The 14,023-nt window shown below is 42.4% G+C and overlaps 1 protein-coding gene across 1 annotated transcript; it reads right to left on the bottom strand.

The window, feature by feature from the left end:
• Positions 1–124: 124 nt before the first annotated feature.
• UGDH (UDP-glucose 6-dehydrogenase) lies at positions 125–13,154 on the bottom strand. The gene is made up of 11 exons (XM_065737102.1): positions 12,977–13,154; positions 11,040–11,141; positions 9,548–9,748; positions 9,248–9,445; positions 8,635–8,782; positions 8,187–8,281; positions 5,357–5,487; positions 4,525–4,658; positions 3,290–3,381; positions 3,086–3,196; positions 125–1,353 (listed from the first exon to the last, which is right to left on the bottom strand). The coding sequence occupies exons 1-11, from the start codon at positions 13,136–13,138 to the stop codon at positions 1,243–1,245; spliced, it is 1,485 nt and encodes a 494-aa protein (XP_065593174.1). The 5' UTR covers positions 13,139–13,154; the 3' UTR covers positions 125–1,242.
• Positions 13,155–14,023: the final 869 nt, after the last annotated feature.

Raw genomic sequence — 14,023 nt, 5'->3', positions numbered from 1 at the left:
ACTGGCAGGATTCTGTAATTGAACTACGACTTACATGCATTCTAGTCCAAATCCTGTTTGTGGTCATCCTTCTCTAACTCTCTCTCCATTTCACAACCCATGCAACAAGGCAAACACAAAGTCCATAATCAAGGATTTTAATAGCACTGGCCAATTGAAGATAATAAAAACAAATGGAAAGAGTAATAATAAAAGGCAAAAATATCATGATAACAAGGAAATATTAATTCCTGCTGATGAAATGAGGTAGCAAGCTGACTATGTATGAGGCTGAATTTTCTTTTTTAATTTTTCTGAACAGCAGAGAATAATTCTTGCAGATTCATTAAGATTTTATTCACAAGATATAAGCAGAAAGCACAGAAGAAAAAAACGTTAGCTTTGAAGCTAACATTTGCTTTCTACTTGGACTGACACTGAATTAAGTTGCCTGCTCAAATTCAGTGTTTGAACAAGCAGCAGGCACAATGCTCTTCTGCTGAAGGAAAGTTGTATTGTGGTAACTTAGGAAAACCATGCCCCAAGAATCCGATCAAATCAGTAAATTTATGTGCTGCATATGGAATGTAGGCAAGAACCAAGAATCTGAAATGATATCAGCTAGTGGATTGGTTTATAGGCACCAGTCCACTGCCAACAAGTATGTGAGAGGCATCTGCAGAAGCCACCTGGCACCCAACAGAAGCAGGTCAGACTGCCTCAGTGCCCACTGGTCCCAGTCAGGATCAGGGCAGTATAGTTGCAGTCAGCTCTGTTTTAGGTCTCAACCCAAAATTACCAAAATTCAAGTAGAACTTATCTTGACTCCAACACCAGTTAAAGCAGGCATGGAAGGGGAAAGAATTACCCCAGATGGCAATATAAAAAAAGAGTGAGACCAGTTGAGTTTCTGATCACTGTGTAACACCAGACTACAGTAAAATCAATGTTCTCTTATCACTTGATCATTTAAACATATAGTACACTGTAGGAACACTTCTGGAAGTAGAAGTTCATAGCTTGAGTGTAACTTCTCCACTTAAAGGTTGATTTGTTATTAAAAACAGGTTTGTACCATCCTCAGTAACCAAAATTACTAGAAAAATAGATCTGAAAATACACTGATTCATGTGTACCAGGTACTGTTTTCTAGTGTAAAATTGGTTTGTAGTTTATGAAAAATATATTTCCTTAAAAAAAAAAGCATAGGCTTAGTTATTATCACTAAGAAGATGACAGAAATCCTTCAGTACCTATTAAACATTATACTCTGGGCTTTTTGACAGGTGGGTCCTGCAGGCTGAACTTCGGAATTTCACAAGAAGAAGCAAAAGGAATTCTTTTGGCTGACACTTTCTTCCCAATTGTTTCAATCTGGAGGGAAAAAAAAAAGGCACATTTAGCAAGCGAGCATGGCAAAGTCACAGAGTCACATAGGCAGAGCAATAGAGTCACAACTACTGTTGAGGAACCCTAGAATGATAGAAGCTATGAAGCACAGTGTGTCCAGGGACAATTTGAGGGCACAAGCACAAAAAATTTCAAAAAAAAAAATCAGCCTTCCACTTGTTCCCATTTAGTGATTTAAAGAGCTGCATCCTACAAATTAAAGTACTCATGTGCCTCAGCTTCCACATCAGTAGAGATAATGCCACCAAATGTTACTGTGTACTTTAAGTGTGTGCTCAAGCCTCCTTTGTTTAGAGATCTCTATGCAGAGAATCAGAATAAAGAAGTGCTTTCAGTCTCTTTCGGGGTGGGTTGTTTCTGAAATAATTTAACTCTGGGAGGCTAAAGGCAGCTAATTGTTAAAGGTAAGATATACAAAGAAACCAGGCCCTGCAAGATTCAGAAAGGGGGGTTTCCCATCAGTTCTACATTAGATTAATGTAAGCTGATAAATTAGTAAGAACGGGGCTTACAGAAGACAAAACGTCAACTAGCAAAAAATAAATAGTTCAGATGCCCAATAAGCAAGAACAGCTTTCCTATGATACTTGCTAAGTATCACTGAGTGGCTTGAGTTGGAAGGAACCTTGAAGCCCATCCAGATCCAGGTCTTTGCTGTAAGCTGGATCAGGCTGCCCAGGGTTCCATCCAACCTGGCCCTGAATGCCTCCAGGGAAGGGGCATCCACAACTTCTACAGGCAGTCTGTTCTAGTGCTCCACCACCCTTCAAGTAAAAAAAAAAATTCTTAATCACCAATCTACCCTCTTTCAGTCTAAAACCATTCCCTTGTCCTGTCTCTACCATACCCTGTAAGAAGTCAGTCTCCCTCCTGTTTATAAGCTCCCTTAAAGTTCTGGAAGGCTGCAATGAGGTGCTCCCAAAGCCTTCTCCAGGCAGAAGGAGCTCAGCTCCCCCAGCCTTTCTGCAGAACAGAGGTGGTCCTCCTCTGGGCCTGCTCCAGCAGCTCTGTCTTTCTTACACCAAGAAAGTACTGCAAAGTCAGACACAAAGCACCGAACAAATACTTTAACTTAAAATACTCTAAGCCATTTAAAATAATTTTAGCAGGAACTTAATGAATATACTCAAAACACAGTTAACTTGCACACTCTGAAGAACAGGTGTTCAAGCAATCATGTCATATTTGCCTATAACAGCTTCACTACTATGACTACAGCAGTTGACTGGTTACAGTAGTTTTTAATTAAATTGCTTGTAAACAAGCTTATGTTGTTCAAGCAGGGGTGGAAAAAAAAAGATGAAGAAAGTCAGTGACCATTACCCAAGTAAACAGTGTACTTGGGAATATATAAAACAACTAAAACATATCAAGTCCATCTTGCTGATTTACTTGTAGTCTCATTCAAGGATTTGCAACTGTAGCATTAGTCAAGTTCTTTATCTGCTAGAAGCATTTTAAGACACGTTTGTACTACTGAATATTGACAGCATAGTCTAACAAACTGATTCTTTTAAAAGAACATGAGACTCCAGAACAGGAAGGTACTGGAGGAAAAGTGTGCTGAAGTAGAGACTGACTTAGGTTTAAAGCCTCACATGAAGATAACAGTTTCCCCCTCCTTGCTATTCAATCACTGCAGGGAGCAAAAGCAGAAGGATTCAAGAAACTCCAGTAGAAACGTCAGACTAGTTACCTGAAAGCCAATGACTTGTAGCTCGTTATGGAGATCATCAAGAACTCTCCTACCATCAAATATAAATGCAGGCTTCAGCATCTTCTTGTGAATACGCTCATAATCCAACTCCTGTGAAGGGCAAATAAAGCAGACAGAGTAAGTAGGCTAGCACTGTCTTTTCTTCTTCAGTTTAATTCAGATGGATGAAGGTGACATTTTTACCTTGAACATGTCCCATTCAGTACAAATTACAAGGGCATGAGCTCCATCACAGGCTTCATATGGATCTTGACTTATAGTGACCAACCGAGACACTGTAATAGAAGAAAAACAAAGTTTTGTCCTGCACATATCTTAAGCAAGAATCTGGTGCACCCCCAGAAAGAGTTTCCTTTGTGACCCTGCTCAGGGAGAGTCTTGGGCTGCTCATCTACACATTTCTTCTGTCAACACGTTTGTCACTTTGATTTTATTTGATGAAAACAGATTGCATCCAGCACCTGAACACAGAATCCAGGTAGTTTGACATCAAGCATTCAAATTTAAAAAACACAGCCAATAGCATCTCTAGAATTGGCAGTTACTACTGACTGGGCAAATGCCAGCTCTTATAAAGGTTGCTGTACAAGCAATATGAGCACACAACCATTATTTAACTCTCAGTTCATGATACAGAAAATAAGTGCGTACACTATCAACTGCATTTGTTTTCCTCAGCAGCTGCCTACAGGCAGCCCTCCTGTCATCCTCCAACTCAAGGACATGTGAAGTAACATACACCTTCCTCATCACAGGCCATTTTCCTCTCCTTTGGAAATAACCTGACGTAGGTCTAGTCCCCAAACCACATACCACCATTAATCTGTCCCTCCCCCATGAGGGAAGTAAGGAAAGGATCCCAGAAATCCTTTGCTTCTCCAATAAGCTTCTAGTCATAGATAACTACTGTAAAACTTCCAGTTTGAAGGAACAGATTAGGAAGCAATGATAAATTAGGAAGTAATGCAGGGCAGGGGACGCTTTACAGTGAATTCCAGAATTATTTCTTTACCTCTATTTTACATAGGCAGCCAAGACAGGACTCAGAGCATAAAGGAGCTCACAGAACAACATTAGCCTCTTACAACAGAATGTTTTTGTTCCTCTGTCCTTAATTCACAGAGGGAAAATTCTTTTCTATGTATTTAAGCAAGCATTTGTCAACAGAAAAAAAATATGTACAATAATACAGAATCAGCATTAGCCCATAAAAGCAAACAGGAAAGAGAGAATTACAGCAATCTTCTGAGCTAGGGCAACCTTCTACTTTAATAAGCATAACTATCAGTACACCATTGCCATAGTGAAAATGAATACACAGTATTTAAGTACACCTTGTATATTTTGAGAGCAGAGTTTCTTCTGGCTGTGGTGAGGGGAGGATAGCAAGTACAGAAATATAATGTGAGCATCCTTGCCTTGGTTATCTTCTGAGACTCCTGGATGGGAGAGATCCAAGATGATTTGCTCCTTTGGTACTTTAGGGTCATAGATATGGAGCTTAGCTCCTTCATCCATTAAATACTTGCTAATGTAGATGCTGGATGACTCTCTACAGAAGAGAATTAAAAGTTTAAAGAACCAGCTGTTACATCTGAATAATGCAAGTCTTCAAGCATCATGATACTCAATGTCAGAGCTCTATACTGGTTTTACATTAAATGTCTTAGCAATAATCCAAGCCAGCAGCAAAATAAAAGTCTTGAGGGAGGCCAAGTAAAGTAATACAAAAAAAGAACAAGTTTGCATGTCTCTCTGAACCATATGAGGTAGGTACCAAGTCCCAGGACTCCTCTTGACCATAGGTAGGAAGGCATTGCTCACAAGCGAGCCACGCAGACTGGAATTGGAAAGAGTTGTGTCAGGACTGCCTGTCACAGATAAGGAGAATGAACAATCTTTGGGGGAAACAAAGATGCAACTTCAGCTTCCAATAGCAATTTGAGTCAGCTGCAATAGTGTTTGCATTTTTTACTGGAAGGACTCAAGAAGCAGTTCTCACTTTTGCAAGTTAGGGACTAAACACAAATTATCTGCTTAGTTTCTGAATGATTCCAATATGTTGGCAAGATTGAGAATCAACTGTCTCACCCATTTAAGCAGCACTATAACACAAATCACTGATCCAAAAGAGCTTAAGGATCCCATATCTCATCTGCTTTTGTTAACAGAACTAAACTGGTGGACTTAGCTGCACAGCTGCAATAAGTTTAGGGAATCCATGTTAATTAATTGAATTCACTTTCTTACCTTGTGTCCCCAGTATCTTTTTTGAATGCAAATCCTAAAATAGCAATCTTCTTATCAGTGACAGTATTGAACAAGCTGTCAATAATACGGGAAGCAAATCTCCGCCTCTGGTAATCATTCATGTCTATTACCTGAAGTTAGATAAAACATTATGGCTTAGAAAGCTATTATAAACTGACTCTACTAATGACCAAGCAAAACTAGCCACAAAACTTTAATAGATGCTTGAGAAATGAAGTAGCTTCATTTAGCATCAAATAATCCAAAGATAAGTTTAGTTAACTTTTAAACTTAGTCAGATACAATTTTAATCAGTGACTACAGACATTTACAGACACACAAGGCATCTAGTTGAAAGGACAGGGTTTTTTGGTTTATATTTGATTGGAAAAAAAAAATCACACCTGTCCTATTCTGGGCAGAAACATGGAAAGCAATTGCAGTGTTACACGGGCATCCCTACACACCTCTGGCTACTGTAGGAACCCTAGATCTTATAATCCACTTTAACAGATTTCAGTACACAAAACTCACATTGCTAAAGCAGACTTTGAAGTGCCTTGCTTTTGATGTCATATAGAAATGAGTTCACTCAGCCTGATTGTTCTGGTGCTTCCCTCCCAGCCTGATTCATACTTTGACCTCCAGCCTTTAGCACACATGGCACCTGATCACTAGTACAACAGGGAAAGAAGGCTCCTCACCCAGTCAATGTTTACCACAGACTGATGAGAACTACTCTTCCCTATTAATTTTGAGATTTTCAACCCAAAGCAGGAATTAACAGCAACCTGTGAAGCTTTAGGTATAAGCAATATGATTTGAAGGATGATGGTGAACTAGGTTTCTTCAAGTAGAAGTGAAAGCATTGAGATTTTGTAATTCAACAGGATGTTGTAAAGGGAGGGACATGACAGGCAGTGATAGGCAACACATGGATAACAGACAACAGGGTAAGAGATTTCTTTCTGTAAACTCAAGTGCTGAAGACTTCAGTTTGAGAGAACCCTATCCTGCCTAAAGGCCAGACAGAAAGAAAATAAATCAGGATTCTGGGACTGTGCTGGTCAGCATGTCCTTCAGAATTTGTCCATGGTGTCCCAAATGCATGCACAGGGCTGAACTACTGTCACTGCAATGCTCATAGCAACTGAGTCCCTCCCTCATGATTATACAGATGCCTATGTGTATTACAGGATGACCCAAGCAGTGTGGGCTGAGGTAGATAGATCTCTGCAAGTTGACATTGCTCTGAGGAAGCAAGAGGTACAGATAAGAGGTCATATGACATGAACACAGCACTTTCTACATTATCCTAGCTGTACAGCAGCCACTCCTACTGATTTGACCTCAGCTTAAGTCACTTAGAAACACTGCAAAGAGCTCTAAATGGTGAGGCACTGGAACAGTCTGCCCAAAGAAGGCCTGGAGTTACTGTCCCTGGAGGTGTTCAAGAACCACAGATGTGGAACTGAGGGATGCTGTTAGTAGGCATGGTGAGGATGATGTGACAGTTGGACTAATTCTGGATGATTCTGAGGTCTTTTCCAGCCTTAATGATTCCATGAAGATGTCCACATGCAGAGAAAATTAACCGTTCCTATAAGTTTGAACTGCCAAGATATCGAGCAGGTTGTTCTCTTAGAAATATACTTGGAATCAGAAAGTCTAAGCTGAAATTGCCTTATCTGTTTCAAGACAGTATTTTTTTTCTCCATTGTTCACCAGCATATTAAGATAACATGGTTAATTCCTGCAGTTCCCACTGCTTCAGGGATTGTCTCTCATTTCTTCATATTTTACACAGATTAAAAGCAACACAAAGAAATCTCAGGGCCTAAACTCCTTCTCTGCTATACAAAAGCAACCAAGTCCCACACTAAATCAAACCCTGCTAGGGGCTGCACAAGCTTCTTTCAGTTTGTTAGTCTCAGCTCCAATGACAGTACTACAATCCTCTATCCTCTCTACCACGGACTAGACTATCCTAATGAAAGCATTTCTGGGACATACCGAACAGAACATCTTCAGAAGCAGACAGCATAAAACCCAGTATTTCTTGTCTCAAGCAGTTGATGTAAGAGTCATAAGCAAATAACTAGGATGGTAATAAGCTCCTGACTGGAGGTTAAACCATATGAATAGGATGTACAAAGCTACCAGAAAGAGCTGATAATATAAGAAGCTGACAGAAAAGTTACAGATAACTGTATGGGGACTGCTGAGTCATAGCCTGAACCACTCATTGAGCACCTAAAGACCCAGTCAGCCCTGGGAGCACAGGTGAATGCAGTTCACCTGTGTGACCAGAAGAGGTGGAGGCAGGCTAAACCCCTCTTAGACCTCATTTAAGGGCTGTCTGCCACTGAAAAAGGATCTCAATGGAAATCCCTCCTGGAATTCTTTTCCTGTGAACCTAGATCCTCAAAGCTCCTTGTTTGCACTGGTCCCTTTGCCTTTACAATAACACTGAAGGTTGTCTGAGACTGTTTTTAAGCAGAAAATAAGTGTCATCCAACTATGTGTCAGGCAACTAGAAAGTAGTATGAAGGATTTGAGGGAATAGACTCCTACAAAGCCAGGTTATGCCTGTGCTTCACATTTTCCATTACTGCTTCTAGATGACTTCACAATTCATTTGGTCCAAACAAGTTAATTAACTCCAAACAAAGCTTAAGATCCCACAGTATCAAATTACATGTTTTAAGGTTCTCAGCCCAACCCCCAGCATAAGGCATGGATACCTTAAAAATCCTTAACACCAAGGCACAGAAGAAGCCTGTGGAGAAATACCACTGTGTCAAAAAATAAAGTTGTTTAAAACTTGTACCTGTTGCCAGTAGCGGGCTACTTCAGGTAAGTTCAGTGCTTCACAAAGGTATACTAAATTCAAGACATCTTTCTGAAAACAGCTGCCTCCAAACCCTGAAAAAGAGGATTATTATTTCAGAGGTAGCTTGCATTACCAAGGTACTACTCCAGTCCTATCTTTGTAATCAAGATGTTCAATAGCATAATTTTCAAGTCACATTCTCTGGCATGTAGGCAAGATGATTTTCTCATTCCATGAATCTCAAGCTTCCTTATTGTGTAATAAGATGTGGTAGTGATGTACAAGTAAATTAATTCCAGAAGTTAGAAGTGGCCACTCATGTGTTCCAGAGTGGCCCTTCCCTCAGGAAACTAGCAGCCATTCCCAAACAAAACTGGGAAGACATTTGGCAGAGTGCCATCATCTGTGACCCTCTGGTGCGGGATGGGTAAAATTTTTCACTCACCAACACTGGCTTTCAGAAACTTATTTCCAATTCTTTGGTCTGTTCCAATAGCTCTTGCTACTTCTTCAACATCTGCTCCTGTAGCTTCACAAAGAGCACTGATTGAGTTAATGCTGCTAATTCTTTGGGCAAGGAAAGCATTAGCTGCCTGAAAATAAAAAACAAAGTAGCAAGAGCTTAGTTCTGGAAATCAGGATGCCCACAGATCAACAAGGAGATAGATACTAGAGTAATTCCTCCTCCAATACTATGCAACTCATTTGAGACACTAAATGGTAGTAAGGAGTGTAATAGCTCTCATTAACTGGCATTTATGTAAGCATAACAACATAGTACATAAGTTGCAGACTTGGAAAGACTTTATGAAGGTAGCTGCTGTACTGGCAGCTGACTCCTATTAATAACAGGAATAAAATAAGGCAAGGAGCTGATATCATCTATTAGCTCAACAGAGATCACAGGAAGAGATTAATATCCTTTGGCATATACTGGGTCCTCCAAATCCCAGATGTCTTCCCTATCTGCACCACCCAGTTTCAGTAAATGTCTGCCTAAGAGCTTTGTCTCACTGCATCCTTCACTGACTGCAGTAACAGCAATGAGTAACACTAACCAGTTTAGAGAGCTCTGATGACCAGGTATTGGTTGTGAGGATTTTTTCTTTAGGCACCCAGTGTTCATAAACAGCACAAAGAGCACGGACAGCTTTCTGTCCCTCCGGAGAATCATCCCCACCAATGAGCACCCTGTCTGGGTTTTTCAAGTCCTTGATTGCTGTTCCTTCTGCAAGGAACTCTGGGTTAGACAGCACCTGGAGGGATAGAGATAGGGTGTGAAATAAAGAACAACAGACGAAAAAATAAGTCTGAAAACAAGAGCCTGCTCTGAAATCCACACCCAATGTTATGCGTACCTGCAAATCCAAGTTAGGCTTAGTATTAGCATCAAATATCCGTCGAATGCTCTCTGCAGCACGTACTGGAACTGTGCTCTTCTCAGTGACAATTTTATAGCCATTTGAGTTCTGTACAATCCGTCTAGCACAGGCTTCAATGTATTTCAGATCAGCTGCTCTGCCTTTTCCCATCCCGTAAGTCTTTGTGGGAGTGTTAACCTAGTTACAAAAACATGGTCAGGGAAGAAAGGTTTTCAGTCTCTTAGCAATTTCACCTATTCAGAAGGTCCTCTGTTATGACAGACACTCTGCTTCCCTGAGCCCAGTTTGGTCCTACCTTGCAATCACTCTAGTTGCCATATCAGATGAACAGCTACTAGCTTTCTCAATTACCCATTTTGTCCTCACTGGCCTCTATTCAAACAAGAGCAATTCAGAGCAGCTCTGCAGGCTTCTGTGAAGCTTAGGCCTTATATTCTAGCCACAGCAATAATTTCTTTATGCTTACAGACAGTCACCTTTTGTTTCCTGTCCCACATTTGAAGTATAAAAATTCCATGTAGAATCTTGCAGCTACTGGGGCAGTTACTTAAATGTAAAGCTGCTGGAATTCATTACAGTGAAGTACACAGAAAAGATGCAGGAAAGCACACTTAGATTAAGACAGAGAATCCTTATCATTACCTACTCAAAGAAATTGCAACAATGTGTAAAACAACAGCATTTTTTCAATCAACCACAGGAAGCCAGGTGGCAATACATGGGTTGTATCAGTGGCAGTCATCCAGCCAAGCAGCACTTACCCCACCCATCAATGGAAAAAATACTGTCAGAAAGAGAGCTCTGTACTAACAAAGTACCAACCCCCTCTGCCCAAAAGGAGGATTTCAGTAACAAAACCCAACTGTGACCTACCAGAATGAACAGATACCAGTTCTTTTAGGCTCCAAGTTATGAACAACTTTATCAAGAAAGGTCTCACCACTTATATTGACTGAAAATGCTTCCTAGTGGTGCCCACAGCTTAGAAATAGTAATACATCTAATGATCATATTAAGGGAAAGTCCCACCAGCTCCTATCCCATTAATTCACAGGATTTTCAAATTTTCTAGAAATATGGCATCTTTGTAACCAGTGATCAGACTGGGATCTTACATCCCAATCTAGGAACCATATAAATTAAAATCCCATGGACCTCAGTACACTACAATGAGTGAACTGCACTACACTCTGCTTTAGGGGGCCCTGTACCTAACCAAGACAAACATCAGCACTATCATTTTGACTTGGGGCCTGCTGGTCTGCCAAGTACCCTCCTGGCTAAAGGAAACAAATTGCAAGACAACAGTAATATAAAAATCTTACTACTTTTCTCACAGTATGCAAAAGAAACAAGAAGTCTGTGGCATAGTGACAGCACAATTAGATGAATCCTTCTGAGAAAACAGAGGACTCTTCCTAACAAAAAGGCAAGAAAGCAAGAAGAATAAAGACAAACACAAACTTACAGAAATAAAAACAAGATCAGCTTCTCTGATGGCATCATCAATACTGGTGGAAAAGAAGAGATTTTTTCCTCGACAGGATTCCACCACTTCTTTTAGCCCTGGCTGAAAAAAGAAAGAAATCCAATACATTAACAGAAGCAGTTAGGATAAAGGCTGTACATTAGTCACTCAGGGCACACAGAACAGTAAAACTACATGCCCAAACAAACAGGGTATCTTTCCAGATGCTGAGATTTTTTTACTGCATGTTGTATATTTTCAGTCTGTTCAAGGTTAAGTACTGCCTCCGCAGCTTTATATAGGAGAGAATGAAAAGAGAAACACCACAACTGTTTCTTAGTCAAAACACATAAACCATAGTCTCAAAAGATCTCATCCACACTGAGCTGCTACTCACCCAACAGATTATAGGCATCAGTTATTCAGATGCTTAACACTATTGCCATAAGGAACAAATAGCATCACTCTACAAGTGGTTCTTTAAGCAGATTCAAGAGTGACTCTTATAATATTCCCAAGGCTACAGGCAAGAAGAGGTGTTCACAGCTCCACTTGTCTCTCAGGTACACAATCCATGATCTCCTAAAACTAATGAGCTCAAATTTAATGAACTGAGTCAGCATCCTCCCATCAAACATTCTCCCATCGAAACAGCAAGCCCAAACCCTGTGGGAGAAAGGTAGAGAGACAGGAGGCAAAGACAACTCCTTTTGTCAACTGCCCATGTTTGGACAAGATTAAGTTTATCACGAAGCCACACCTGTAGAGTGAAAGCACCACAGACATGATTTGATGAGATTCTTTGCAGTGCACTGGAACACTTGCCTTCTCTTAGCACCTCCCCATTCACATGGGTGTGAACAATCCTCTGTACCAGAACAGACTATGGGATGTTTTAATTGATCTGTGACAAATGTCTCTAAATGAAGCCTTCATGTTTTATTTGAAAAAAAAAAAAAATCAACTCACATACTGCAAACTCATAATCAGTCTCCAGCTTGCAAAATCTCATCGTGACGGGGTGAGTAATAGTTGGAAGGCAAAAGTTCATCACACAGTGAGGAAAAAAAAAGTAGAAGCTTTCTTGTGCAAGACATATCTGCTGTCTCACTTTACGCCAAGTATTTAACGGAAGAGGAAACAAAGGTCAACATAAGTAGATCAACCCGTCAGCCACTTCCAACTGCAACCCTTCTGGGATGTAAATAAGAAGGGTAGCTCACTAGAAAGAGTTTCCCTGTACCTTCTAACACTGCAAAGACAAAGTTGAAATGAGAACAAATTGAGAAACAAACAGAAACCCCTCTGTGCACAATGACTCAAATTTACAACTGCCTGAACTAATTCTTGGCAGTTTTTGTACATTCTTCATAAGTAAAGGACACCATTCCAGGAAACAGATGTGTTTGTTTCTTTGTGCACATGCTTTGGGCTTTAAACAAAAAAGTATCTCCTTTCATGATCTTCATTCAAATCCCACTTGCTAATCTAAGCATTACATACATTTTCCTTTGAATACATATGACAAAGGAAGTATATGTATCTCTGATCAGAGTTGTGCTATAGGCTTGTGGCTTTTCCCTCTTGGAAGCCAACTCTTAGAGCACTGGCAGGAATCAGAAGACCCCATTATGGTTAAACAAGGCCCCAGGAGAAAGTCAGCATCATTTAGCACAACCAGAAAAACAGTTCAATTTTCCATTACTTAGGCTGTTGGTACAGAACCTAGGAGCCTTCCTGCAGCAGACACACTAAATTACTGATTCAAGAAAGCAGTTTAATGAGTGGCAGTGACACACGGCTGCTACAGAATGCTCTCTCTAAAGGACATTGCTGTGCCACACTTATCAAGCTTGGGAAGCGAGCCACGTGAAAGCAGCATGTGGTGGGAGGGAAGCAGAGGCAGCATGAAGCAGACAATAGCAGGACAAGCTTACCTCGTAGATGGGGAGAGTGTCTGAATTCCAGGCATTAATTCTAGCCTCGTTCACATCTACAACAGTGACTTGGATTTTGGGACACATCTGTGCAATAACACTGCAGGTTGGCCCGCCGACATAGCCAGCACCAATGCAGCAAATCTTCTTAATCTCGAACATGACTGCACTAGGAAGAGGGGGGGGGGGGGGGGGTGGAGAAAAAGAAGCAGCAGTTACAACCGAAAGCCACCGACCAGCCGCCCGAGTTTAAGGATCCGGGGTCATCGGCGCCCTTCTACTGGGCTGCCACAAAGAAGCACTTCCAGCTGAGCCGCGATTTACGAGGACGGCTTTCAGCGCCTCGCCCCACGGGATCCAGGGCACCCCGACCGCCGAGTTAGCGTTTCCGAGCTCATCCTGAAAGCGGCAGCTCCAGCAGCGCCTTCCAGCCGAGGAGCGGCGTGAGCCCCGCGCCAGGCCTCACCCGGAGGGGTGGGCGTGCGGCCGGGCCCGGCTCCGCAGCCCCTCGGCCGGGAACGGTGGGACCGCCCCCGCAGCCACACAGAGGGGGGTGGGGGGGAAAGAAGCGGCCCTGGGGGGACCGCCGGCCGCGCCCATACCCCCGAGGACTCACCGCCCGCGGGTCCGAGCGGAGCGCCGAGGCGAGGATGCTCGAGGAGCTCAGCACAACGCTCCGCAGGGCGCAGGGCAGCTATTTAAAGGGCCGCCGCAGGGCTGAGGCGGCCGCTTCATCCTGGGGAAGCCGTGCGAGACCCGGCCCCGGCTCCGGCTCCGGCTCCTCCCCGCGCGGCCGCCCCGCCCCGCCGCCGGCGAATGGGCTCCGGACAGCTCAGGCCGGCCCGCGCAGCCGCCGCAGCCGTGAGGGGCCGCAGGGTACTCGGGCGCGCCCGGCGAGCAGGCGAGCGGAGCCCCTGCCCACCGCGGTTCGTGCAGTGGCGGCGAGAGCCGAGTTCCGGTGGCAAAAGATGAGCGCGAATCGCTTTTGGTCTTCCAGCTGTGTCTTTGCTGGACAAGAGTAGTCATCCTCGCTTCGTTCTCGCGTAG

Source organism: Cyrtonyx montezumae, unplaced genomic scaffold (assembly GCF_038088225.1).
Source record: "Cyrtonyx montezumae isolate F1298 unplaced genomic scaffold, pur_monq_1.0 scaffold_2, whole genome shotgun sequence".
NCBI lineage: Eukaryota > Metazoa > Chordata > Aves > Galliformes > Odontophoridae > Cyrtonyx > Cyrtonyx montezumae.
The sequence above is the reverse complement of the archived record's forward strand: the minus strand, read 5'-3'. Positions and strand labels throughout refer to the sequence as shown.